The sequence below is a fragment of the Pelobates fuscus genome, chromosome 7 (genome assembly GCF_036172605.1).
Source record: "Pelobates fuscus isolate aPelFus1 chromosome 7, aPelFus1.pri, whole genome shotgun sequence".
NCBI lineage: Eukaryota > Metazoa > Chordata > Amphibia > Anura > Pelobatidae > Pelobates > Pelobates fuscus.
In genome coordinates, this window is record NC_086323.1 from 193,297,699 (window position 1) to 193,325,176 (window position 27,478).

The window sequence follows — 27,478 nt, forward strand, 5'->3', positions numbered from 1 at the left end:
TTGTATTTTATTCCCCCCTTAGGTAACTGTGAGTCCCAAGGGGGGTAAGTAATTTCCTAGCGCTCCACCTTTCACTGGGTTTTGTCGTGTATAACACTCAGTAACTTCACCATATTGTATCTGTGAGTGCCAAGCTGTGAGAGGACGGCACTTTAGGTGGTAGCAGCTTCATACACTTGTACCTATTTTAAGCGCCCTTGTACACAAATTCTATATATTCTATAACATAAATATATATACATACCATAATTGACATATACATTAACACTTATTGTCCTACAGCCTCCAACTTAAATAACCATCTTTGCCAACAAACTTAACCAGGTGCCTATGCACCAAAAACTTTACCCACTGGTGTCTCGCCTCCCCCCTTGTCCAAACCAAAATTTCCATCATCTTAAATGCTCTACCACCAGCCAGCTTTTAGCTCGGTGGGCACGTCATTCAGTAACTTAAAAGCTTACCTTACAGAGAAGGGGAGGTTGTCCAGGGCACCTTGTCCATCTCCTGACATTCCATGTGCTCCCCAACCCTGTTGGCAAAGACACGCTCCCCGCCACAAACCCCACTGTTTTAAACCTAAAATCAGCGGGGAGCCCCACAAAAAAACAACCAAGGCCTGTTCCACCACTTCCTGCATGGCAAGATGAAAAAAGGTAGAGCCCGACCTCCATCACCCAGAAACACTTTAGCTGCCAGGCGAGTGAAAACACCCCATGGCGAACCAAAATCCCCTTACCCTCAAATACACCGAGAGGCCCTCCAATTTTTGTTTCATACGGCAGCGTACCGATTATGGAACCGCTGCCGAAAGATACGGGAAATGGCATCTGACCATCGTTTTTTTATTTTTTTTTGGAACTGCATTTATAATAACACATCCATAATTTATTTTAATAATCTCTCTTCTTTTATGTAACCAAAACATTAAAATAAATAGCCATAACTTAACACATAGTGTCATACAGTGAACCCAACACCACGCATCACGAAACAACTAAAACACGCACCAATGCCCTCTTAGGGGCAGACGCCAAACACCACATTGATATCGTCCCAAGCTCAAGGTCCCCCAGGTGGATAACCCAAACATTAGGGACATGTGGGACAGCTGAACCTGCTCCGGGAGGAGCCGAACCCATTGCATACCTCCAGGACCAAACCAACGAACCTCCCCTTCAGAAGGCGCACAACCCAATAGCTCACCTCCCGGACGGGAGGCCACCTGGGAGTATAACCAGGAAAAAGACATCCAGATATTTTCTGTTTTCCAAGTGTACCCTGGTAATTGTTACTTTTACCCAAAGTACTGGTACTCATTTATCTACTTCAAAGGAATGAATGGTTGAGCCACCGCTGCTGAGAATTGAACCTGCAACCCCCCAAGGATTGAACCAATTCTACGAAATCAGCATTACTTCACTGAGCCATCCCACCATACCCCCTACTGGTTCTCTGCACCACGTGCACTGACATACCCATCCTAAAAGCCTCCAAGGCAGCGCTAAACCAAAAGGAATGCCACAATATTCCTTGCTGCCAATCCCCAGAACCATCAGACTCGAGCGAAAGAAAAGAATTGGGAATGGGAAAGAAAAGATCCCATCTGCATACCCAAAAGAGGGACCATGCATACTGGGCGCAGCTCACAGTTCTCCACAAAGGAAAAGTGCAACAGCCAAACCCCCATACACTTCCCGAAAACATCCGACCTTGACAAATACGTATAATGATATGATCTGCAGGGCACCAAATGGCGGCAAACAATACCCCAACACTGCATTGCCTGCTAAAAAATAACCAATTCCCCAACGTGCGTGGCCCCAACAAATTCCAGGGAATAGGCCAATGCAAAGAGACAGGCCTCGAAATAGGGTACCAGACCAGAGGGGGATTCCCACACGATCTTGTCAGGAGCATAGCGTAGCCCGACCTTCCCGACATCAAAACCCCCCCTGGAGCGTGCTCCCACCAGACCAAACGCAAAGCTGTTTGCGTGTTAGGCATATATGACAACCATTACACCACAGAAACCATGTCCATGCCTTAGCGTATTGGATCCACGGACAAATCCCGCAATCTGCCAGACCAAGTGACCACACCTCCACTGGGCATGAGTCCTTTCCACCTGACCGCTAAAATCCCAACCATCGTGAACGAGGGAGAGTATCCCCCACAGCAACGTGAATGCCAGGAATATGCTCTGCCCCACAAGACACATTTAGACATAAGCATCAGAGCCCCCGAAATGCAGCAGCAAGCCACCTACTGGATTGTCAGCTTGACCCCCCCCCCCCACCCCCAGAGTGCGCAGCGAAAAAACACCCCATTTATCCCAAAACTGGAAACCCTGAAGAATCAAACAGTATTTCCCTTGCTCCTCCTTGTGAACCATGCCCAAGGGGGAGACCAGCTAGTCCAGTAAAGGGGGGTCGCTAAAGGTGCCGGCCATGCGACCCAGAGACACCTCCCTGACAAGCATTGCCGACCACATGACCAGGGTAGGGCTGGCAGCCTTAGGCCTGGGGGGCAAAACCAGTCAAGTGGCCCATTGCGCCACCAAATCAGTTCACCATCCATGCCCACCTTTTCCTGGTTTTATAACGGATATTGATGTTATGCTAATCAGTAGCTCTTTGCCATACCCGCTCCTTCACGGCTCTGACTTTCAATGTTGTCAGAGCACAGGCTGAGAATCTCTGAGCCTATGCTCTGACTCACTAACTGAGCGCCGGAACCACGAGGGAGAGGATATGATCTGACTGCACCTACTGCTGGTGCGCACCAGTGGACCACCAGCGAATCGTTTAAATTAAATATGCTGGTGTACCCAACTTGTGAGCTGTGTTGGCCGCCGGGTGCCTCTGTTGTCATGGCACCCTGCGTGACCGCACAGCTTGCCCAGCCAACGACTGGCCCACACTGACACACACTGACACACACTGACGCTACTACTTAGACATCCCTCAATATTAATACAGACATCAGAGTAAACACCAATAAACTGTGGAAACAGAGCTGATCCCCCCAAATTTATAAAGGTTTGCTTAGAGGATTTATTCAAGATTAAATCATGCCTCCTCCTCTCTCTCCCCCATGCGCTGCTCTGTAGGCTGGGAGGAAGTGAAGAGTAATCACAGTCTCCCAGCACAACGCCACCTGTGGCTGCATGGGGAACAGCTGTTTAATGTAATGCTTGCAGGACGGCTAGCTGCCGCAGAACCTCTTTGTTTCCGTCTCTGCAAAGGGCTCCAGGCACTGCTTGTTGTGAGTGTGAGCCACTGTAAATTAGGGGCAGAGGGCACTTGCACTGCGGTCAAGACGGGTCTGGGCAGAAGGAGAGTGCAGTGCACTCCCCTCCTGTGGGTCACCAGTACACTGGTGCACCTGAACAAAAATTAAATATATTGGAGACTCACCGAGGTGAGGCTCATAAGCTGGGTTTAGTACAATACATAGTGAATAACTTAATACATATAATAATGACTGAACCAGACGCACTGTAAATAGATGCAGTATCTATATGATCTTAATTGGTAACTCCAGGTATACGGTATTGGGTTCTAATCAAAAATGCTTTATAATGTTCTTGCAGAACAGAAATCCAAGAGAACACACAAATACCAAAGGAGTACCAAAAAGATAAGATACAAACAAGGGAAGATAGAGTATTAAGGCTGGAGTAATAGTGGTGGATTCTCTAAACAGTGGAAAATTAGAGAGTCCACCAGAGTATAAATGGTACACTTACCGAGATGGTACCATATAGGGTATAAATCCTGAATCTTAAAACTCCTAAATAAGTCACCTCCAAGGGTGTGCTGGGCTATCAATGTAAATAAAAGGATCTATATACAGATACAGCCACCAAAAGCACAAAGTAGAAAGAAACAAATATGTATCCCTACAGTTCCTAAGGAAACACATTCAGGGGTGTTCTATATTGTCCCTAGGAGTGAAAAGGAGAAGAGGTACCATATAGAGTATACATCCTGAGTCTTAGATCTCCTAAATAAGGCACCCCCAAGGGTGTGCTGGGCTATCAATGTTGAATCAAAGAATCAATCAATAAAAATACATATGCAGCCACAGAGAGGACAAAGTAGAGAGAAACAACTATATGTCCCTACAACTCCTAAAAAAAACACCTTCGAGGGTGTTCTATACTGTCCCTAGGAGTAGAGAGGAGAAAAGGATAAATACTGCTCCAAATGCCTATAACAGATATCTTCTAAATAGCATCACTCTGTGCTATCTGGACAAAAATAGGTGAACCAAAACAAAATTAAATTAACCACCTAGTGTTCCCATAGTGTTAAGTGAATAAAAGGATTTAACCCTGGTGCACCTGCCCAGGATCAGAGCCGGTGCAAGGTTTTTGCCGCCCTAGACAAAATATAAATTTGCCGCCCCCCCATGTGACATCACAATGCCCCACCCATATGATCTGCCATATGAACTAACGCCAGTGCTGCACACAGTGTGTGTTTACATTAAAAAGCCTGCAGGGACCAGCTATAGACACCAGAACCACTTCATTAAGCTATAGTGTCCCTTTAATGTGAGGTAAATTATAGATTAGTGTCACTAATAATTTGAGTGTAAGAGATGCATTGTGTTTCTGTGTGTATGTAAGAAAAACAGTGTGTGCGTTTGCATGTGTGTGTAAGGGTTTGCATTGTATGTTTCTGTGTATGTGTGCAAACGATGCATTGTCTTTGTGTGTAAGGGTTGCATTGTGTGTGTGTGTGTAATGGATGCATTGTGTGTTTCTCTGTGTGTAAGGGAAGCATGTTGTGTTTCTGTGTATGTATAGGGATGCATTGTGTGTTTCTGTGTATGTATAGGGATGCATTGTGTGTGTGTGTGTGTGTGTGCGCGTAGTGTGAAAGAGCTCCCTGTCTTGCCCCCTGTCCTATAGAGCTGTCCCTTCTGTCCCTTAGAGCTCTCCCCTGCCCCTTAGTGGTCTCTCCTCTCCCCCACCCTCCCCTAGCGGTCTCTTCTCACACTCACCCACCCTCCCTGTGCTCTTCTCATCCCCCCCTCCACCCTCCCTGTGTGTTCTCCTCACCCCCCCGTGTTCTTCTTACCCCCTCCTCCCTGTGTTCTTCTTACTTCCCCCCTTGTTCTTCTTACTCCCCCCTTGTTCTTCTTACCCCCTTCTTCTTATTACTCCCCCTTCTTCTTACTCCCCCCTTCTCCTTCTTCTTACTCCTCCCTTCTTCTTCTTCTTACTCCCCCCTTCTTCTTCTTAACCCTCCTACTTCTTCTTACTCCCCCCTCTTCTTCTTACTCCCCATTCTTCTTCTTACCCCCCTTCTTCTAATTACTTCCCACTCTTGTTCTTCTTACTCCCCACTCTTTTTCTTACGCCCCCTTCTTCTTCTTACCCCCCTCTTTTTCTTATCTCCCCTCCTTCTTACTCCCCCCTCCCCCCCTTCTTACTCCCCTCCCCTCTTCTTCCCCCCTCCTTTTCTTGTCTCCCCTCCTTCTTACACTCCCCCCTCCCCTCTTCTTACCCCCCCTCCTCTTACTCCCCCCTCCCCTCTTACTCCCCCCTCTTATTATCCCCCCTCCCCTCTTCTTACTCCCCCCTTCTTCTTACTCTCCCTCCTCGCCTCTTCTTACTCTCCCCCCTCGCCTCTTCTTACTCTCCCCCCCTCCCCTCTTCTTACTCTCCCCCCTCCCCTCTTCTTACCCCCCTCTTCTTACTCCCCTCGTCTTACTCCCCCCCTCCCCTCTTCTTACTACCCCCCTCCCCTCTTCTTACTCCCCCCTCACTCCCCCCTCTTCTTACTCCCCTCTCCCCTCTTACTCCCCCCTTCTTACTCCCCTCCTCTTCTTACTCCCCTCCCCCTCTTCTTACTACCCTCTCCCCTCTTACTCCCCCCCTATTCTTACTCCCCTCTCCCCTCTTACTCCCCCTCACCTCTTCTTACCACCCTCCCTTCTTCCTACTCCCCCCTCCCCTCTTCCTACTCCCCCCTCCCCTCTTCTTACTCTCCCCCTCCCCTCTTCTCACTCTCCCCCCTCCCCTCTTCTTACTCTCCCCCCCCTCCCCTCCTCTTACTCCCCCCCTCCTCTCCTCTTACTCTCCTGCCCCCTCTTACTCCCCCCCTCCCCTTACTCTCTCCCCCCCTCTTCTTACTCTCCCCCCTCCTTACTCTCTCCCCCCCTCTTCTTACTCTCTCCCCCTCCCCTCTTCTTACTCTCTCCCCCTCCCCTCTTCTTACTCCCCCCTCCCCTCTTCTTACTCCCCCCTCCCCTCTTCTTACTCCCCCCTCCCCTCTTCTTACTCCCCCCTCTCCTCTTCTTACTCCCCCCTCTCCTCTTCTTACTCCCCCCTCCCCCCTTCTTACTCTCCCCCCTCTTCTTACTCCCCCTCCCCTTTTCTTACTTCCCCCCTCCCCTCTTCTTACTTCCCCCCTCCCCTCTTCTTACTTCCCCCCCCCTTCTTACTTCCCCCCTCCCTCCCCTCTTATTACTTCCCCCCTCCCTCCCCTCTTATTACTTCCCCCCTCCGTCCCCTCTTATTACTTCCCCCCTCCCTCCCCTCTTCTTCCTTCCCCCCTCCCTCCCCTCTTCTTCTTACCCCCTCCCCTGTAGTGTGGCCGAGCTGCTCTCCGGTCCCGGCCGGAGTGATGGGAAGGAGCACGCTCAGTGTGCACTTCCTGTCAGTCCGGCCGGTTACAGGAAACAGAAACTCCGCGCGGAACAGGAGTTTCTGTTTCCTGTAACCGGCCGGACTGAAAGGAAGGTGCACACTGAGCGTGCACCTTCCCATCACTCCGGCCGGGACCGGAGACCGGCTCGGCCACGCTACAAGGGAGGGGAGGGGAGAATCTGTTATGCAGCCGCCTGAGCGCTCTTTACAGAGCACTCAGGCGGCTGCAGCATTTAAAGGGCCGGCCCGCCGCGGCCAGTCTTAATGGGATTTAGTGCGGCCTGGGGGGCAATTGCCTCCCTGCCCCTCGGCCCAGCCCGCCCTGCACATGACCACATGCGGGAAAACCCGGACTTACCAAAGGTTCTGTACCAGCAACAGGGGGAGGGGGGGGGGCGAAAGAGAAAGGAATCCAAAACCCATGCCCAGAGCCTTCCAACAGGGTGATGGTTGCTCAACGGATCTTAGAATGGACTCCAATCTAAAGGCGTGATGTTAGGGACCAGGAACCAGACAGAGACAGAACTAGATGCAAAAACACCTTTATTAATAAATAAAGAAATAACCAAAAGCAAAGTCCAGGAGGCAAGCAGGGGTCAGTCACCAGAGTGGGTAGTCAGACGAGCCAGGATCAGGAGAACGGAGAGCAGCAGAGTCAGGAACAAGGCCAGAGTCAGGAACCAGGAACAAACAGGAAACACAGGAACAAGGAGACTTCTGAGGAACAGGAAACCACGCAAGGACAAGGAGGTTCTGGGATTTGCTGCTTAAATAGGTTGAACTGATTAGCAGCAGGGTTGATTACTATTCTCAGGTGAGTAACCGTGGCAACATACTGAAGGAGCTGATCGTTAATTACAGCTGAAAAATCAGACACTGAAAGAGGAATGGTTGCTGTTTAAAACAGCAAAGAAACCCTGACAGTGGTGGACTTGGGGCAAGAGTACGGGGGTTTCGCCTTTTATGATTACCAAAGAGCAATTTCATCTAAGGCAGCAGCGGCTCTGGCCCAGTCCAACACTCGCATCGATTGGAGTCAGTTGGACACAGAGCTGTTCTGCAGGCATTTTGCCGGCTTGAGACCTCCATCTCCCCTACCTCACATTCCTCCAACTTATGTCCATACGTAGCATAACACCCTATATCTCAGCCCTCCACTTCCTACTCATCTTCCAACCTCTGCGTCAGTCAGCACAGGGGACAGAGAGATAAGCTGGGTATATAGTATTATTCCTGGGCAAAGCACAGATATGCAACGACTTCAACGCTGGAGCATGTAACTACAATGCATGCAGGTTGTTGCATATTTGCGCCATCTCCTTTAGGTCACATACAAAAGACACATGGCCTTCCAAGCTTTCCCCTAAGAAATCACAGACTGAAGTAAACATAGACACCTTGGCTTACCATTTATGCACCCACCCCTCCCCTCACCTGGTTCAATATTTCATATCTGTGTTTTCTGAGGCTTTCCACACAGGGTTAGTAGCACTCACAACAGGTACACTGGAATGTCCTAACTTACTCTCTGCTACCAACGACCCATCCGCCGATACACTCTGTCTCTCAACACCAAAACAGCCTACAACAGGGCTGTTACTGAGTTACACGTATTGGGCAGGGAATTTCAAGTTTATGACATGGTGAGACCATGGTGGCCTTTGCCTCTTCTTTTTGGCCACCTACACTTAAAATTAGCACATATCACTCGGATATCTAGCAGCCATTTACATCACACTTTATGTCTGTCTCAGACTCTGAGAGTTGACTGTCGTCCATATATGGATGTCAGCTCCTGTTTAAAACTATCGGTCAGAACCATACACGGTAACCACTACTTTATGTCTCGACTCTCATCCAAACCAACCATACAACTACCTAACTACAATTCATCTGTTTCTACAGAGAACCTCTGGTGCCCCGGTTAAATATACTCGACTTAATTCTATCCACTACTTCTGTCTCCCACCTAAACTTCAAAGACCAAGCAGATAGCATCCTCTTTTTACAGCACGTTACTTCACCTCCTGAGAATAACTCAGGAAAACCTAAACGTCTAGCATTGTAGTAAATTTTGAATAAAGTGCGTTTTCTGCAATATCTTTTGTCCTTCTTTATTACAGGCCTACCTGTACGTTGGTAACGGAACACCACTACCAACTTTCCCCCCTCTTCTCTATTTTCATATACGAATTAAGTTCTGACTAGAAATATATATATATCTGTGGTCGGAAACATTTAAGTAATAAGCGTGGATTGTGTTAATGCAAAGTTGATTGGGGTGTGCCATGACCAACTACGGGTAAGCCAGTAATAAAAGAGGGTCCACCAATGTAAAGGTATTAATAAAACTATTCATAAAAGAAAGTATAAGGGGTGAGTTGGGTGGGATGACCTGAACCAGGACGGCCCAGGTAAGAGAGTGATTGAGGTTTTTACAGGCAAACAATAGATTAAATATGGTATAACCATATTTGACCATATTCCAATTATTATTCAGTATAATACATAATTTTGTATTGCACAATTCTTTATTTTTTCAATTTTTTCTATTCAATACGTTTGCACTTTGGCTACATCAAGCCATCCTCCGTCTGAGGACTCCATTTCCCACATTCCCTTTCTGTACCAAGCACTTGCGTGTTGGTCCCCATCTCCTACCATCCCCTCAGACCAATCAGGTGGCCTGACGATCCGCCCCGCCCTTTTTCTCTCCTTTTTCTCTCCTCTTATAAAGATTGAATGTATAGTTTTAAAGTTACACAGAGTATGTGTAAAAAGTATACTTTTCCTGCCTGTGATAATTACATTAACCCATTGTGTTCAGTAATTATATCACAGGCAGAGGTGAGTGTTTGTGTGTAATTGCTGGGAGTGTTTTTTTGTAATGTACGTATTTTGAATTGAAAATGTGACAGGGCGTCAGCCAATCTGTTATCACCAGCTGGGATATGTTCACAACTAGTGATGTACTGAACTGTTCGCCGGCGAATAGTTCCCGGCGAACATAGCGTGTTCGCGTTCGCCGCGGCGGGCGGACACATGCGCGGTTCGATCCGCCCCCTATTCGTCATCATTGAGCAAACTTTGACCCTGTGCCTCACGGTCAGCAGACACATTCCAGCAAATCAGCAGCAGACCCTCCCTACCACACCCTCCCACCTCCCTCTCAGCATCCATTTTCAATTCATTCTGAAGCTGCATGCTTAGTGAGAGGAGGGAAAGGGTAGCTGCTGCTGATTAGATAGGGAAATTGATAGCTAGGCTAGGGTATTCAGTGTCCACTACAATCCTGAAGGACTCATCTGATCTCTGCTGTAAGAACAGCACCCCAAAAAGCCCTTTTTAGGGCTAGAACATCAGTCTGCTTTTTTTTTTCTGTTTAATGCAATTGCAGTTGCCTGCCTGCCAGCTTCTGTGTCAGGCTCAGTGGATACTGTGCCCATTTGCCCAGTGCCACCACTCATATCTGGTGTCACAATAGCTTAAGCTTGCATTTAAAACCCAAAAAAGTTTTTCACTGTAATAGATTGAAGAAGAGCAGTTAGTTGTCTACCAGCTTCTGTGTAAGGCTCAGGGGATACTGTGCCCATTTGCCCAGTGCCACCACTCATATCTGTTTTCACAATAGCTTATGCTTGACATTTAAAAAGAAAACATTTTCTTTCACTGTAATAGATTGAAGAGCAGTTAGTTGTCTGCAAGCATCTGAGTGTCAGGCCTCCTTCAGCGTGTGCTCTGCAGACCCCTGCCTGTGTACTTTGACAGTTGCCACTCATATCTGGTGTCTCTATAGCGTGCTTTTACAAAGAAAAAAAGGTTTCCAGTGTAAGCTGATAGCAGTCAGTGTCCTTAAAGCGGGTGTGTCAGGCCTAGAGTGTTTGCTCTGCAGAACTGTGCCAGTGCACATTGCCACTCATATCTGGTGTCACAATAGCGTGCATTTAAAACCAAAAAACTTTTGTCATAGATTGAATAGCAGTTACTTGACTTCAAGCGGGTGTGTCAGGCCTACAGCCTGTGCTCCGCAGACCTGTGCCAGTGCACATTGCCACTCATATCTGGTGTCACAATAGCGTGCATTTAAAACCAAAAAACTTTCTTCACTGTTATAGATTGAATAGCAGTTACTTGTCTTCAAGCGGGTGTGTCAGGCCTACAGTCTGTGCTCTGCAGACCTGTGCCAGTGCACATTGCCACTCATATCTGGTGTCTCTATAGCATGCTTTTACAAAGAAAAAAAGGTTTCCAGTGTAAGCTAATAGCAGTCAGTGTCCTTAAAGCGGGTGAGTCAGGCCTAGAGTGTGTGCTCTGCAGAACTGTGCCAGTGCACATTGCCACTCATATCTGGTGTCTCTATAGCGTGCTTTTACAAAGAAAAAAAGGTTTCCAGTGTAAGCTAATAGCAGTCAGTGTCCTTAAAGCGTGTTTTTATTAGGCCTACAGCGTGTGCTCTGCAGAATTGTGCCAGTGCACATTGACACTCATATCTGGTGTCACAATAGCGTGCATTTAAAACCAAAAAACTTTCTTCACTGTTATAGATTGAATAGCAGTTACTTGTCTTCAAGCGGGTGTGTCAGGCCTACAGTCTGTGCTCTGCAGACCTGTGCCAGTGCACATTGCCACTCATATCTGGTGTCTCTATAGCGTGCTTTTACCAAGAAAAAAGGTTTCCAGTGTAAGCTAATAGCAGTCAGTGTCCTTAAAGCGGGTGTGTCAGGCCTAGAGTGTTTGCTCTGCAGAACTGTGCCAGTGCACATTGCCACTCATATCTGGTGTCTCTATAGCGTGCTTTTACAAAGAAAAAAAGGTTTCCAGTGTAAGCTAATAGCAGTCAGTGTCCTTAAAGCGTGTTTTTATTAGGCCTACAGCGTGTGCTCTGCAGAACTGTGCCAGTGCACATTGCCACTCATATCTGGTGTCACAATAGCGTGCATTTAAAACCAAAAAACTTTCTTCACTGTTATAGATTGAATAGCAGTTACTTGTCTTCAAGCGGGTGTGTCAGGCCTACAGTCTGTGCTCTGCAGACCTGTGCCAGTGCACATTGCCACTCATATCTGGTGTCTCTATAGCATGCTTTTACAAAGAAAAAAAGGTTTCCAGTGTAAGCTAATAGCAGTCAGTGTCCTTAAAGCGGGTGAGTCAGGCCTAGAGTGTGTGCTCTGCAGAACTGTGCCAGTGCACATTGCCACTCATATCTGGTGTCTCTATAGCGTGCTTTTACAAAGAAAAAAAGGTTTCCAGTGTAAGCTAATAGCAGTCAGTGTCCTTAAAGCGTGTTTTTATTAGGCCTACAGCGTGTGCTCTGCAGAATTGTGCCAGTGCACATTGACACTCATATCTGGTGTCACAATAGCGTGCATTTAAAACCAAAAAACTTTCTTCACTGTTATAGATTGAATAGCAGTTACTTGTCTTCAAGCGGGTGTGTCAGGCCTACAGTCTGTGCTCTGCAGACCTGTGCCAGTGCACATTGCCACTCATATCTGGTGTCTCTATAGCGTGCTTTTACCAAGAAAAAAAGGTTTCCAGTGTAAGCTAATAGCAGTCAGTGTCCTTAAAGCGGGTGTGTCAGGCCTAGAGTGTTTGCTCTGCAGAACTGTGCCAGTGCACATTGCCACTCATATCTGGTGTCTCTATAGCGTGCTTTTACAAAGAAAAAAAGGTTTCCAGTGTAAGCTAATAGCAGTCAGTGTCCTTAAAGCGTGTTTTTATTAGGCCTACAGCGTGTGCTCTGCAGAACTGTGCCAGTGCACATTGCCACTCATATCTGGTGTCACAATAGCGTGCATTTAAAACCAAAAAACTTTCTTCACTGTTATAGATTGAATAGCAGTTACTTGTCTTCAAGCGGGTGTGTCAGGCCTACAGTCTGTGCTCTGCAGACCTGTGCCAGTGCACATTGCCACTCATATCTGGTGTCTCTATAGCATGCTTTTACAAAGAAAAAAAGGTTTCCAGTGTAAGCTAATAGCAGTCAGTGTCCTTAAAGCGTGTGTCAGGCCTTCAGCGTGTGCTCTGCCAACCTAAGCAAGTGTAAATTGGCACTCATATCTGGTGTCTCTATAGCGTGCATTTAAAACCAATAAACTTTCTTCACTGTTATAGATTGAATAGCAGTTACTTGACTTCAAGCGGTTGTGTCAGGCCTACAGTCTGTGCTCTGCAGATCTGTGCCAGTGCACATTGCCACTCATATCTGGTGTCTCTATAGCGTGCTTTTACAAAGAAAAAAAGGTTTCCAGTGTAAGCTAATAGCAGTCAGTGTCCTTAAAGCGGGTGTGTCAGGCCTAGAGTGTTTGCTCTGCAGAACTGTGCCAGTGCACATTGCCACTCATATCTGGTGTCTCTATAGCGTGCTTTTACAAAGAAAAAAAGGTTTCCAGTGTAAGCTAATAGCAGTCAGTGTCCTTAAAGTGGGTTTTTATTAGGCCTACAGCGTGTGCACTGCAGAACTGTGCCAGTGCACATTGACACTCATATCTGGTGTCACAATAGCGTGCATTTAAAACAAAAAACTATTTTCAATGTTATAGATTGAATAGCAGTTACTTGTCTTCAAGCGGGTGTGTCAGGCCTACAGCCTGTGCTCTGCAGACCTGTGCCAGTGCACATTGCCACTCATATCTGGTGTCTCTATAGCATGCTTTTACAAAGAAAAAAAGGTTTCCAGTGTAAGATAATAGAAGTCAGTGTCCTTAAAGCGTGTGTCAGGCCTTCAGCGTGTGCTCTGCCAACCTCAGCAAGTGTAATTTGCCACTCATATCTGGTGTCTCTATAGCGTGCTTTTACAAAGAAAAAAAGGTTTCCAGTGTAAGCTAATAGCAGTCAGTGTCCTTAAAGCGGGTGTGTCAGGCCTAGAGTGTTTGCTCTGCAGAACTGTGCCAGTGCACATTGACACTCATATCTGGTGTCTCTATAGCGTGCTTTTACAAAGAAAAAAAGGTTTCCAGTGTAAGCTAATAGCAGTCAGTGTCCTTAAAGCGGGTTTTTATTAGGCCTACAGCGTGTGCACTGCAGAACTGTGCCAGTGCACATTGACACTCATATCTGGTGTCACAATAGCATGCATTTAAAACCAAAAAACTATTTTCACTCTTATAGATTGAATAGCAGTTACTTGTCTTCAAGCGGGTGTGTCAGGCCTACAGCCTGTGCTCTGCAGACCTGTGCCAGTGCACATTGCCACTCATATCTGGTGTCTCTATAGCATGCTTTTACAAAGAAAAAAAGGTTTCCAGTGTAAGCTAATAGCAGTCAGTGTCCTTAAAGCGTGTGTCAGGCCTTCAGCGTGTGCTCTGCCAACCTCAGCAAGTGTAAATTGCCACTCATATCTGGTGTCTCTATAGCGTGCATTTAAAACCAAAAAACTTTCTTCACTGTTATAGATTGAATAGCAGTTACTTGACTTCAAGCGGTTGTGTCAGGCCTACAGTCTGTGCTCTGCAGATCTGTGCCAGTGCACATTGCCACTCATATCTGGTGTCTCTATAGCGTGCTTTTACAAAGAAAAAAAGGTTTCCAGTGTAAGCTAATAGCAGTCAGTGTCCTTAAAGCGGGTGTGTCAGGCCTAGAGTGTTTGCTCTGCAGAACTGTGCCAGTGCACATTGCCACTCATATCTGGTGTCTCTATAGTGTGCTTTTACAAAGAAAAAAAGGTTTCCAGTGTAAGCTAATAGCAGTCAGTGTCCTTAAAGTGGGTTTTTATTAGGCCTACAGCGTGTGCAATGCAGAACTGTGCCAGTGCACATTGACACTCATATCTGGTGTCACAATAGCGTGCATTTAAAACCAAAAAACTATTTTCACTCTTATAGATTGAATAGCAGTTACTTGTCTTCAAGCGGTTGTGTCAGGCCTACAGCCTGTGCTCTGCAGACCTGTGCCAGTGCACATTGCCACTCATATCTGGTGTCTCTATAGCATGCTTTTACAAAGAAAAAAAGATTTCCAGTGTAAGCTAATAGCAGTCAGTGTCCTTAAAGCGTGTGTCAGGCCTTCAGCAAGTGTAAATTGCCACTCATATCTGGTGTCTCTATAGCGTGCATTTAAAACCAATAAACTTTCTTCACTGTTATAGATTGAATAGCAGTTACTTGACTTCAAGCGGTTGTGTCAGGCCTACAGTCTGTGCTCTGCAGATCTGTGCCAGTGCACATTGCCACTCATATCTGGTGTCTCTATAGCGTGCTTTTACAAAGAAAAAAAGGTTTCCAGTGTAAGCTAATAGCAGTCAGTGTCCTTAAAGCGTGTTTTTATTAGGCCTACAGCGTGTGCTCTGCAGAATTGTGCCAGTGCACATTGACACTCATATCTGGTGTCACAATAGCGTGCATTTAAAACCAAAAAACTTTCTTAACTGTTATAGATTGAATAGCAGTTACTTGTCTTCAAGCGGGTGTGTCAGGCCTACAGTCTGTGCTCTGCAGACCTGTGCCAGTGCACATTGCCACTCATATCTGGTGTCTCTATAGCGTGCTTTTACAAAGAAAAAAAGGTTTCCAGTGTAAGCTAATAGCAGTCAGTGTCCTTAAAGCGGGTGTGTCAGGCCTAGAGTGTTTGCTCTGCAGAACTGTGCCAGTGCACATTGCCACTCATATCTGGTGTCTCTATAGCGTGCTTTTACAAAGAAAAAAAGGTTTCCAGTGTAAGCTAATAGCAGTCAGTGTCCTTAAAGCGGGTTTTTATTAGGCCTACAGCGTGTGCTCTGCAGAACTGTGCCAGTGCACATTGCCACTCATATCTGGTGTCACAATAGCGTGCATTTAAAACCAAAAAACTTTCTTCACTGTTATAGATTGAATAGCAGTTACTTGTCTTCAAGCGGGTGTGTCAGGCCTACAGTCTGTGCTCTGCAGACCTGTGCCAGTGCACATTGCCACTCATATCTGGTGTCTCTATAGCATGCTTTTACAAAGAAAAAAAGGTTTCCAGTGTAAGCTAATAGCAGTCAGTGTCCTTAAAGCGTGTGTCAGGCCTTCAGCGTGTGCTCTGCCAACCTCAGCAAGTGTAAATTGGCACTCATATCTATATTACGGTATTCCCTTACTTCCTGGTTCCACGGAGCCTAGCCACACCTCTTTATGACACGGTCTGCCTATTTAATCTGACCGCACCAGCTGATCGACGCTGGATTATTAAACTACGTTCCGTACCTACCAACCGGTACTACTTCGTTGTGAAAGCCTCTGCTACCAGACCGGACTGAAAGACTCTGCAAAGTTCCCTTCACCTCTCCTCATCCACGACTAAAGCTTAACACTCTTCATCCGCCTCTGAGGAGATCTCGGGAACCAGTGTTCTATGTGCCGGAAGCTAAGTAAAACCAATGTGATAAGCGTTGCATCTAAAAGCTGTTATTACCTGTCTCCAAAGTCCTTCGGTAAAACCAACCCCGTTACAGCTAACTTCAACTCATACTGCATATCAGTTATCTGCATCAGTCTTGCTTCAGTTAAAGTTATGGAACAGCTATTGTAACTACTTATCACCTAAACCGTTAATTCTACTAAGAGACTTTATTTGATTCAGTATCTGCAATTTACTATCGTTTACTCCTTAAAGCTACAGTGCCTATAATTGTGGACTTCAGTTATCGTTTGCTCCTTAAAGCTACAGTGCCTATAATTGTGGACTTCAGTTATCGTTTACTCCTTAAAGCTACAGTGCCTATAATTGTGGACTTCAGTTATCATTTACTCCTTAAAGCTACAGTGCCTATAATTGTGGACTTCAGTTATCGTTTACTCCTTAAAGCTACAGTGCCTATAATTGTGGACTTCAGTTATCGTTTACTCCTTAAAGCTACAGTGCCTATAATTGTGGACTTCAGTTATCGTTTACTCCTTAGAGCTACATTGCTTATAATTGTGGACTTCAGTTATCGTTATTCCTTAAGGCTACAGTGTCTGTAATTGTGGACTTCAGTTATCGTTTATTCCTTAAGGCTACAGTGTCTGTAATTGTGGACTTCAGTTATCGTTTATTCCTTAAGGCTACAGTGTCTGTAATTGTGGACTTCAGTTATCGTTTTCTAATTAAAGTTACAGTACCTGTGAATTGGACTAACGTCCCATTATCTTTTACTTTTTATAATAAAAACTTCAAACTATACGAAATCTACAGTTGTGTTCCTTCATATCAAATGTTTAGATGTGACAGAATAATCCAGCCTCTGTAATGGATCCAGTAGATTTCGATTCCACGATAACTTCGCTAAATCAAAGAGTTGATACATTAACCCAAGGTGTGCAAGACCTGCAAGTCACTAACGAAAGAATTCTCACTTATGTTAGAGATTTACAAACTCGTACTCCTCATACTACTCTGCTCTCGGCTAGCGATCCTGCTGTATGTAACCATGAAAAATTCTACGGTGATCGTTCCAAATATAAGGAGTTTTTTTATTCCTGCAAACTATTGATTGCTTTAAAACCTAGATCTTATCCCACAGAAAGATCTAAGGTTTTTTCAGTTATTTCCTTTCTAAGAGGTGAACCTATGTTCTGGGCCCATACCTTTTTGGACAATGATGACCCCATCTTAGGCTCACTGGATGAATTTTTTGAAGCCATGTCTCTTCTCTATGAAGATCCTAACAAACAAGCTACAGCTGATTTAACAATCAGAACTTTACAGCAAAGAAATAGACCCGTTGAAGATTATATTGCTGAATTCAAAAGATGGGCTGTTGAAACGCAATGGAATGACATCACATTGCGCAACCAGTTTCGAATTGGTTTATCTGAAGCTGTAAAAGATGAACTCTCTAGAACAGAACTCCCTACTACTTTGAACGCTCTAATTCACTTATCAATTAGCATTGATAGAAGATTAAGAGAAAGAAAGGCCGAAAAAGCCTTCTTACATTCTAAAGACCGCAAACCTTTCACTCCCTCAAAAGCTCCTGAAAAGACTTCCTTGCCAAGTGAACCTATGGAAATAGGGGTAATAAGAAGTCCTCTCACTCCTGAAGAAAAGAACCGAAGACGTCAATTAAACCTATGCATGTATTGTGCTTCTCAAGATCATTTGGTTTTTGATTGTCCCTTATTAAAACGGACAAAGGCCGGCAGACAAGCCTATACCTCTGCGATCTTCAGTGCACTCCCTTCTACACCAATTGCTCAGTTCACTCCTATATCCCTTGTACTACAGTGGGACAAAGTGAGAATTATTACTGAAGCTATCATCGATTCTGGTGCAAATGGAGTATTCATCGATTCAACTCTTGTAGCAAAGAACAGAATTCCTTGTGTTCGAAAATCCTTTTCTGTTCCTATCAAAGTGATTGACGGCTCCCTTATCTCATCGGGACCGATTCTTCATTAAACCATCCCTCTAAAGGTAACCACCAATCATATTCATACTGAATTTCTAGTATTTGATGTTATTCCATCACCTTTATATCCCGTTATAATAGGGATCAACTGGTTAAGGAACCACAACCCTCAAATTTCTTGGTCTCCATTCTCTCTCACCTTTAACTCACATTATTGCAAAGAAACATGTTTACAGCAAATTCCTATTCTTCAGATCTCCAAAGAACCAACTATACCTTCTTGTTATTCCGACTTTTCAGACATATCCAGTAAAAAAGAAGCTGAAACGCTTCCACCTCATCGTTCTTCCGATTGTCCTATAAACCTCATACCTGATGCCTCAAGTATGGATAACTCAAAAGTCGATTGTATTATTAACTGGCCTGTTCCCTCTACAGTAAAAGAGTTACAACGATTTCTTGGGTTCGCCAACTTCTACAGAAAATTTATTAAGAACTACTCTGAGATAGCTCAACCACTCAATTTACTTAACAGTAAAAAACATCCCTTTAATTGGAACGAGAAGGCTCAAACTGCCTTTAATGAACTGAAGAGAAAGTTTACAACAGCTCCTGTTCTTCAACTTCCAAATCCTTCATATTTTTATGTCCTTGAAACGGATGCTTCGGAAATTGCAATTGGAGCTGTCCTCTCTCAACAGAAAAATCCTCAAGAACCTCTTCATCCTGTCGCCTTCTTCTCACGAACATTATCTCCTGCCGAAAAGAATTATCCTGCAAAGGAAAAAGAATTACTAAGTATCAAAGTGGCTTTAGAAACCCGGAGACACCTTCTTGAAGGTTCTCAGAACTCTTTAATCGTATATACTGACCATAAATATCTCGAAAACCTTCACTCCAATAAAACACTGTCTGTTCGACAAGTAAAATGGAATCTTTTTTCTTCTCGATTCAATTTCCACATCGTCTTTAGACCTGGGTCTAGAAACAAAAAGGCTTATGCCCTTTCCAGGGTTCATAAGGACACTAAAATTGAACCTCCTTTGCCTCCATTTATTGAATTCTTATCTTCTCGTATTGACGACATTAAGGATCTCAGTGAAAATGCTCTTGAACTTCCAAAATCAATTAAATTATCCAAGAAAAACAATCTCTACTATTTTAAAGACCGGATTTACGTTCCTCCCTCCTTCAGAATCAAAGTACTCGAAACTATTCATGATTCTCCTCTGGCAGGTCATCCAGGTATGGAAAAGACCCTTAAATTGTCTAAAAGATACTATTGGTGGCCTCGTCAAGATCAAACCATTGAATCTTATGTCAAATCTTGTTCTACATGTCAAAAATCGAAACATGTCCATCATCAACCATCAGTTTCTTCATCTAATCTCTTCGAATCGAATCTCTCAAATGTCCTCTTTATTCGAGAAATTGCATGAAAATCTAGAATTGGCCTCCTCCAATCAAAAGAAGTTTTTTGATTCAAAAGACAACCTTCACCCTCATATAAAAATGGTGATCTTGTCTGGCTTTCCTCAAAGAACATCTCTACAAATCGGCCATCAAAGAAGTTAAGTTCTCTTTTCCTTGGTCCTTTTCCAATAATATCGGTTATCAACCGTAATGTTGTTAAATTGAAACTTCCCCCAACTTTAAAGCTACATCCTGTTTTTCATGTGTCCTTGTTGAAGCCTCATCATCCTGACCCTTTCCAAAGAAATGTCACTACTTCTCCTGATACCATATTGGTCCAGGGTGAAGAAGAATACGAAATTCAAAGTATACTGGATTCAAGGATCCATCGTGGCTCCTTACAATACCTCATCAGATAGAAAGGATATGGAATTGATGAAGATACATGGGAAAACTCCTCTGTCGTTCATGCTGACAAATTAATTTCCAAATTCCACAAACGTTACCCTGCTAAGCCAAGTCAATAGCACCCAGAGGTTGCTCATTAAGGAGGGGATACTGTCATGCCTTAATTACGGTATTCCCTTACTTCCTGGTTCCACGGAGCCTAGCCACACCTCTTTATGACACGGTCTGCCTATTTAATCTGACCGCACCAGCTGATCGACGCTGGATTATTAAACTACGTTCCGTACCTACCAACCGGTACTACTTCGTTGTGAAAGCCTCTGCTACCAGACCGGACTGAAAGACTCTGCAAAGTTCCCTTCACCTCTCCTCATCCACGACTAAAGCTTAACACTCTTCATCCGCCTCTGAGGAGATCTCGGGAACCAGTGTTCTATGTGCCGGAAGCTAAGTAAAACCAATGTGATAAGCGTTGCATCTAAAAGCTGTTATTACCTGTCTCCAAAGTCCTTCGGTAAAACCAACCCCGTTACAGCTAACTTCAACTCATACTGCATATCAGTTATCTGCATCAGTCTTGCTTCAGTTAAAGTTATGGAACAGCTATTGTAACTACTTATCACCTAAACCGTTAATTCTACTAAGAGACTTTATTTGATTCAGTATCTGCAATTTACTATCGTTTACTCCTTAAAGCTACAGTGCCTATAATTGTGGACTTCAGTTATCGTTTGCTCCTTAAAGCTACAGTGCCTATAATTGTGGACTTCAGTTATCGTTTACTCCTTAAAGCTACAGTGCCTATAATTGTGGACTTCAGTTATCATTTACTCCTTAAAGCTACAGTGCCTATAATTGTGGACTTCAGTTATCGTTTACTCCTTAAAGCTACAGTGCCTATAATTGTGGACTTCAGTTATCGTTTACTCCTTAAAGCTACAGTGCCTATAATTGTGGACTTCAGTTATCGTTTACTCCTTAGAGCTACATTGCTTATAATTGTGGACTTCAGTTATCGTTATTCCTTAAGGCTACAGTGTCTGTAATTGTGGACTTCAGTTATCGTTTATTCCTTAAGGCTACAGTGTCGGTAATTGTGGACTTCAGTTATCGTTTATTCCTTAAGGCTACAGTGTCTGTAATTGTGGACTTCAGTTATCGTTTTCTAATTAAAGTTACAGTACCTGTGAATTGGACTAACGTCCCATTATCTTTTACCTTTTATAATAAAAACTTCAAACTATACGAAATCTACAGTTGTGTTCCTTCATATCAAATGTTTAGACGTGACAGAATAATCCAGCCTCTGTAATGGATCCAGTAGATTTCGATTCCACGATAACTTCGCTAAATCAAAGAGTTGATACATTAACCCAAGGTGTGCAAGACCTGCAAGTCACTAACGAAAGAATTCTCACTTATGTTAGAGATTTACAAACTCGTACTCCTCATACTACTCTGCTCTCGGCTAGCGATCCTGCTGTATGTAACGCTGAAAAATTCTACGGTGATCGTTCCAAATATAAGGAGTTTTTTTATTCCTGCAAACTATTGATTGCTTTAAAACCTAGATCTTATCCCACAGAAAGATCTAAGGTTTTTTCAGTTATTTCCTTTCTAAGAGGTGAACCTATGTTCTGGGCCCATACCTTTTTGGACAATGATGACCCCATCTTAGGCTCACTGGATGAATTTTTTGAAGCCATGTCTCTTCTCTATGAAGATCCTAACAAACAAGCTACAGCTGATTTAACAATCAGAACTTTACAGCAAAGAAATAGACCCGTTGAAGATTATATTGCTGAATTCAAAAGATGGGCTGTTGAAACGCAATGGAATGACATCACATTGCGCAACCAGTTTCGAATTGGTTTATCTGAAGCTGTAAAAGATGAACTCTCTAGAACAGAACTCCCTACTACTTTGAACGCTCTAATTCACTTATCAATTAGCATTGATAGAAGATTAAGAGAAAGAAAGGCCGAAAAAGCCTTCTTACATTCTAAAGACCGCAAACCTTTCACTCCCTCAAAAGCTCCTGAAAAGACTTCCTTGCCAAGTGAACCTATGGAAATAGGGGTAATAAGAAGTCCTCTCACTCCTGAAGAAAAGAACCGAAGACGTCAATTAAACCTATGCATGTATTGTGCTTCTCAAGATCATTTGGTTTTTGATTGTCCCTTATTAAAACGGACAAAGGCCGGCAGACAAGCCTATACCTCTGCGATCTTCAGTGCACTCCCTTCTACACCAATTGCTCAGTTCACTCCTATATCCCTTGTACTACAGTGGGACAAAGTGAGAATTATTACTGAAGCTATCATCGATTCTGGTGCAAATGGAGTATTCATCGATTCAACTCTTGTAGCAAAGAACAGAATTCCTTGTGTTCGAAAATCCTTTTCTGTTCCTATCAAAGTGATTGACGGCTCCCTTATCTCATCGGGACCGATTCTTCATTAAACCATCCCTCTAAAGGTAACCACCAATCATATTCATACTGAATTTCTAGTATTTGATGTTATTCCATCACCTTTATATCCCGTTATAATAGGGATCAACTGGTTAAGGAACCACAACCCTCAAATTTCTTGGTCTCCATTCTCTCTCACCTTTAACTCACATTATTGCAAAGAAACATGTTTACAGCAAATTCCTATTCTTCAGATCTCCAAAGAACCAACTATACCTTCTTGTTATTCCGACTTTTCAGACATATCCAGTAAAAAAGAAGCTGAAACGCTTCCACCTCATCGTTCTTCTGATTGTCCTATAAACCTCATACCTGATGCCTCAAGTATGGATAACTCAAAAGTCGATTGTATTATTAACTGGCCTGTTCCCTCTACAGTAAAAGAGTTACAACGATTTCTTGGGTTCGCAACTTCTACAGAAAATTTATTAAGAACTACTCTGAGATAGCTCAACCACTCAATTTACTTAACAGTAAAAAACATCCCTTTAATTGGAACGAGAAGGCTCAAACTGCCTTTAATGAACTGAAGAGAAAGTTTACAACAGCTCCTGTTCTTCAACTTCCAAATCCTTCATATTTTTATGTCCTTGAAACGGATGCTTCGGAAATTGCAATTGGAGCTGTCCTCTCTCAACAGAAAAATCCTCAAGAACCTCTTCATCCTGTCGCCTTCTTCTCACGAACATTATCTCCTGCCGAAAAGAATTATCCTGCAAAGGAAAAAGAATTACTAAGTATCAAAGTGGCTTTAGAAACCTGGAGACACCTTCTTGAAGGTTCTCAGAACTCTTTAATCGTATATACTGACCATAAATATCAGCAAGCAGCCCCCTCCAAGGACACGTGGCGAGGTCGGTTTCACCACAGTGGTTTTATAATAAAAAGCTGGAGCTCAGAAAAAGTGATCCTACAAGTTGCTAGCATGTGTCTTGTTTCTTTGCTGAGGTCTTGGTTTTAATCATGCAAACTTAAGTCATGCTAAGGAACCATATTCATTAAAGTGTATTACCAGTGGAATAGGCTAATAAGTATACTCTGTAACAGCCAGAACCACAATGTATTCTGGATTGTATACTGGGTTGCCGGTGAGTCCACAACCAAGTGGCGCAGAGGTTAGGCGCCTCCAAATGGTAGCACAGGGGTGCCACAATACCAATGCATCATTGACTGCTAATATCAAAGTTATTATTTATTGTGTCAGCATTAGAAAAATTCACAATACAAGATATTTTATTCCTATATTAATCCATATATGAATTATAAAATCACCTCACATGTGTGAGTTCTCTGATGACTGACAAGCTTTGCATTTGTGATAAAACATTTTCCACATTCAGAACATGAGAACGGTTTCTCTCCTGTGTGAGTTCTCTGATGACGGACAAGTTCTGAATGTCTCACAAAACTTTTTCCACATTCAGAACATGTGAATGGTTTCTCTCCTGTGTGAGTTTTCAGATGTGTAGCAAGACTTCCATGTTGACTAAAACATTTTCCACATTCAGAACATGAGAACGGTTTCTCCCCTGTGTGAGTTCTCTGATGTGTAACAAGATGATGTTTAAAAGAAAATAATTTTTCACATTCTAAACACGAGAACGGTTTCTCTCCTGTGTGAGTTTTCAGATGTTTAACAAGACTTCCATGTTGACTAAAACATTTTCCACATTCAGAACATGAGAACGGTTTCTCTCCTGTGTGAGTTCTCTGATGATTGACCAACGCTACTTTACTAACAAAACATTTTCCACATTCAGAACACGAGAACGGTTTCTCTCCTGTATGAGTTCTATGATGACGGACAAGTCGTGAATAACTCCCAAAACTTTTTCCACATTCAGAACATGTGAATGGTTTCTCTCCTGTGTGAGTTTTCAGATGTGTAACAAGACTTCCATGTTGACTGAAATATTTGCCACATTCAGAACATGAGAATGGTGTCTCTTCTGTGTGAGTTCTCTGATGACTGACAAGAGTTGAATGTTGGTTAAAACATTTTCCACATTCAGAACATGAGAACGGTTTCTCTCCTGTGTGAGTTCTCTTATGTTCAACAAGATGTGAGTACTGTCTAAAACATTTTCCACATTCAGAACACGAGAATGGTTTCTCTCCTGTGTGAGTTCTATGATGACGGACAAGCTCAGCATTGGTAAAAAAGCATTTTCCACATTCAGCACATGAGAATGGTTTTTCTCCTGTGTGAGTTCTCTGATGACTGACAAGATCTGAATGTTGGTTAAAACATTTTCCACATTCAGAACATGAGAACGGTTTCTCTCCTGTGTGAGTTCTCTGATGAATAACAAAATTTGAATGTCGGGTAAAACATTTTCCACATTCAGAACATGAGAACAGTTTCTCTCCTGTGTGAGTTCTCTGATGAATAACAAGATTTAAATGTCGGGTAAAACATTTTCCACATTCAGAACATGAGAACGGTTTCTCTCCTGTGTGAGTTCTCTGATGAATAACAAGATTTGAATGTCGGGTAAAACATTTGCCACATTCAGAACATGAGAATGGTTTCTCTCCTGTGTGAGTTCTATGATGACGGACAAGCTCAGCATTGGTGAAAAAACATTTTACACATTCAGCACATGAGAATGGTTTCGCTCCTGTGTGAGTTCTCTGATGAATGACAAGATTTGAATGTCGGTTAAAACATTTTCCACATTCAGAACATGAGAACGGTTTCTCTCCTGTGTGAGCTCTCTGATGACAAACAAGATTTCCTTCAGTGGCAAAACATTTGCCACATTCAGAACATGAGAACGGTTTCTCTCCTGTGTGAGTTCTCTTATGACAAACAAGATTTGCTTTAGTGGCAAAACATTTGCCACATTCAGAACATGAGAACGGTTTCTCTCCTGTGTGAGTTCTCTTATGACAAACAAGATTTGCTTTAGTGGCTAAATATTTGCCACATTCAATACATGAGAACAGTTTCTCTCCTGTGTGAGTTCTCTTATGACAAACAAGATTTGCTTTAGTGGCAAAATATTTGCCACATTCAAAACACAAGAAAGTTTTGGGGTTTATGTTTACTGTCTCCTTTGAGAACATATAGGTATCTGAGAAAATGCTTGATTTTTCAGAGTTAGAATCCTTGGTTCTGTTATTAAAAGATTTCTTCATAGCTTTGCTTCATGTTTTTCTGTTCTTGTCACCTCTTCTGACAAATACACCTGAAAGAAATATACTGGGAGTTAAAGGCAATCTGTCACTATACATTATTGTTTGCTATATTTAGAAAAACTGTCAATATTTTCAAAATAGATAAGAAATACCATCGGGTGTCATGGTGATTGCAAAGAATAGAAGTATTTTGTGTATACTCCTTTTTACTTTAATTTGCTTTGCAAAATTAGATTAAGTCCATAAATCCTCACGCATCTGCATTTATGCTAGTGGGACAAATTACACATACTGTGTATATCACATACATTCTTATTGTAGATTATGCTAGCTTTAGTGTGCCTATAATCTTAATTGTATTAATGACAGGAGGCGAGTATTTGCTTAAGTCTCTCTTTACTAGAACTCCACAGCAGCACAGAAAAACAACCAATCAGAAAAAAGTTAGGTATTATAGAACTCCCCTCCCCATGCATCATTTCCTCTTTCAAGCTGCGACAAAAACAGACAAAAAGGCAGAAAACATAATGGGGAAGAAACAAAGTCCTAGATATGATGAATACAACAATGTCCACCATCCAAGAAGAACTGCCACACCAGATAGCGTTGATGGACTGTAAACTGAAACGAGAGAAAAGCAGAATCAAACAGGTTGATTATCCAATGAAATGTACTCTGAATAAACATGTAGGTACTCAATGTAGCAAACCAAAATTCCCTTAATATGAAGATATCCCAACCCTGCTTATGAAAAACAGACATAAGAACAGGTGACTGGTAGCAGAGATAACAATCAGATTTGCATACTGTGACAAACTGCCATTTGCCACTGGGCATTGGAGAGGACTGATTGCTAGCCTCCTGCCCTGCGACTATGGCCCTGGGATGTATTGCCCTTTAAGGAACTAAGTTGGGGCTTATGGACTTATATTCTACTGTTTCTGGCCCTTTAACTATGTTGTACAAAGAAAAGGTTTGTACTTTTAAACTGGCACTTCGGATGCAGTCGAAGTGCCAAAGTTGTCGAAGTGGCCGCCATTCGACAAACGAACACGTGACGGCGGCCATTTTAACTTATTCGAACACGGTCAGCGGTGTGTGCAGCCAAATCCATGGAACTGCTTTTGGCTACCCAATTGCATGAACACCGCTGACCCGTACCTTCTACGCTACTTCGACACCGCTGCTGGAGACTAAGTCCCGTTCAAAGATTTGAACGCTCGTTCGAATGGGACTTAGTCATTTTCCCGGTGTAAAATAGACCGACCGCACAGCCCAAATCCATGGAACTGTTTTGGGCATGAAAATGTGCTTGCGGTCGGTCAAAAGTGACTTATACCTATCTCCCGAACGGTTGAACGGATTCGAATGATTTTTGGGTATGTTTGTATTTGGAATGTGCTGATTAATAATATGTATTTATGTATTTATTAATATTGAATGTATGGTTTTAGAGTTATGAAAGTTGGGTAAAAAGTATGTTTTAAACTGTACGGATAATTGGGTTACTTCTCAGGCTAAGGGGAGGAGATGTGTGGGATGTAACCATTGTGTGATTGGGTAATGTATAATTGTCTGTGGGCGTCTCCCTTGCAGGGGAGAATTGCATAAAAGCAGAGTGTGTGTCATTAAATCAGAGTTCTTCTTGACCCTCAACACGTAGTCTTGTCTCGTGATTGGAGGGGACAGCTATATTCACACTGGAGATTGCTATGCGCTGCATACTCCCTTGAGCTTTAATCACTTAGCTCTTTTGAGAGCTTGCTCCTGTTACACTCTCCTTGGAGGAGAGGTCTTCCCCACACGGTCCTGGATGCTGAAGGTTCATACAGGGTGGAAGGAAGACGGCGAGGCTCCAGTTAAGCTACGCCAGTTGTGGAGTCTACGGTGGTTGGGGTGTCTGCTGCAGTGCTTGGAGTCCTCAGGAAGCGCTATGAGCATCCGTCAACGGAAGGTGTCCGTTACACATACATACCTGATTAATCCAAACTATTAAAATTAACCCCTTAAGGACAGACGACGGATATATTCCGTCATGATTCCCTTTTATTCCAGAAGTTGTGTCATTAAGGGGTTAAACAAGGGAGGGATA

At 43.4% G+C, this 27,478-nt stretch overlaps 1 protein-coding gene across 3 annotated transcripts in view; it reads right to left on the reverse strand.

Annotated features, from left to right (window-relative positions):
* Positions 1–27,478, reverse strand: part of LOC134568422 (oocyte zinc finger protein XlCOF7.1-like) — a 91,358-nt gene that overhangs the window by 46,306 nt on the left and 17,574 nt on the right. For 2 of the 3 annotated variants that reach the window (XM_063427004.1, XM_063427003.1), the window contains exon 2: positions 23,412–25,436. The exons of the other annotated variant lie outside the window; for it this stretch is intronic. In XM_063427004.1, the coding sequence (XP_063283074.1) occupies positions 23,506–25,386 (1,881 nt within the window). In that variant the 5' untranslated portion in view covers positions 25,387–25,436 and the 3' untranslated portion in view covers positions 23,412–23,505. Of the gene's footprint in view, positions 1–23,411; positions 25,437–27,478 lie in introns of those variants that run through there. 3 annotated transcript variants of the gene reach the window in all.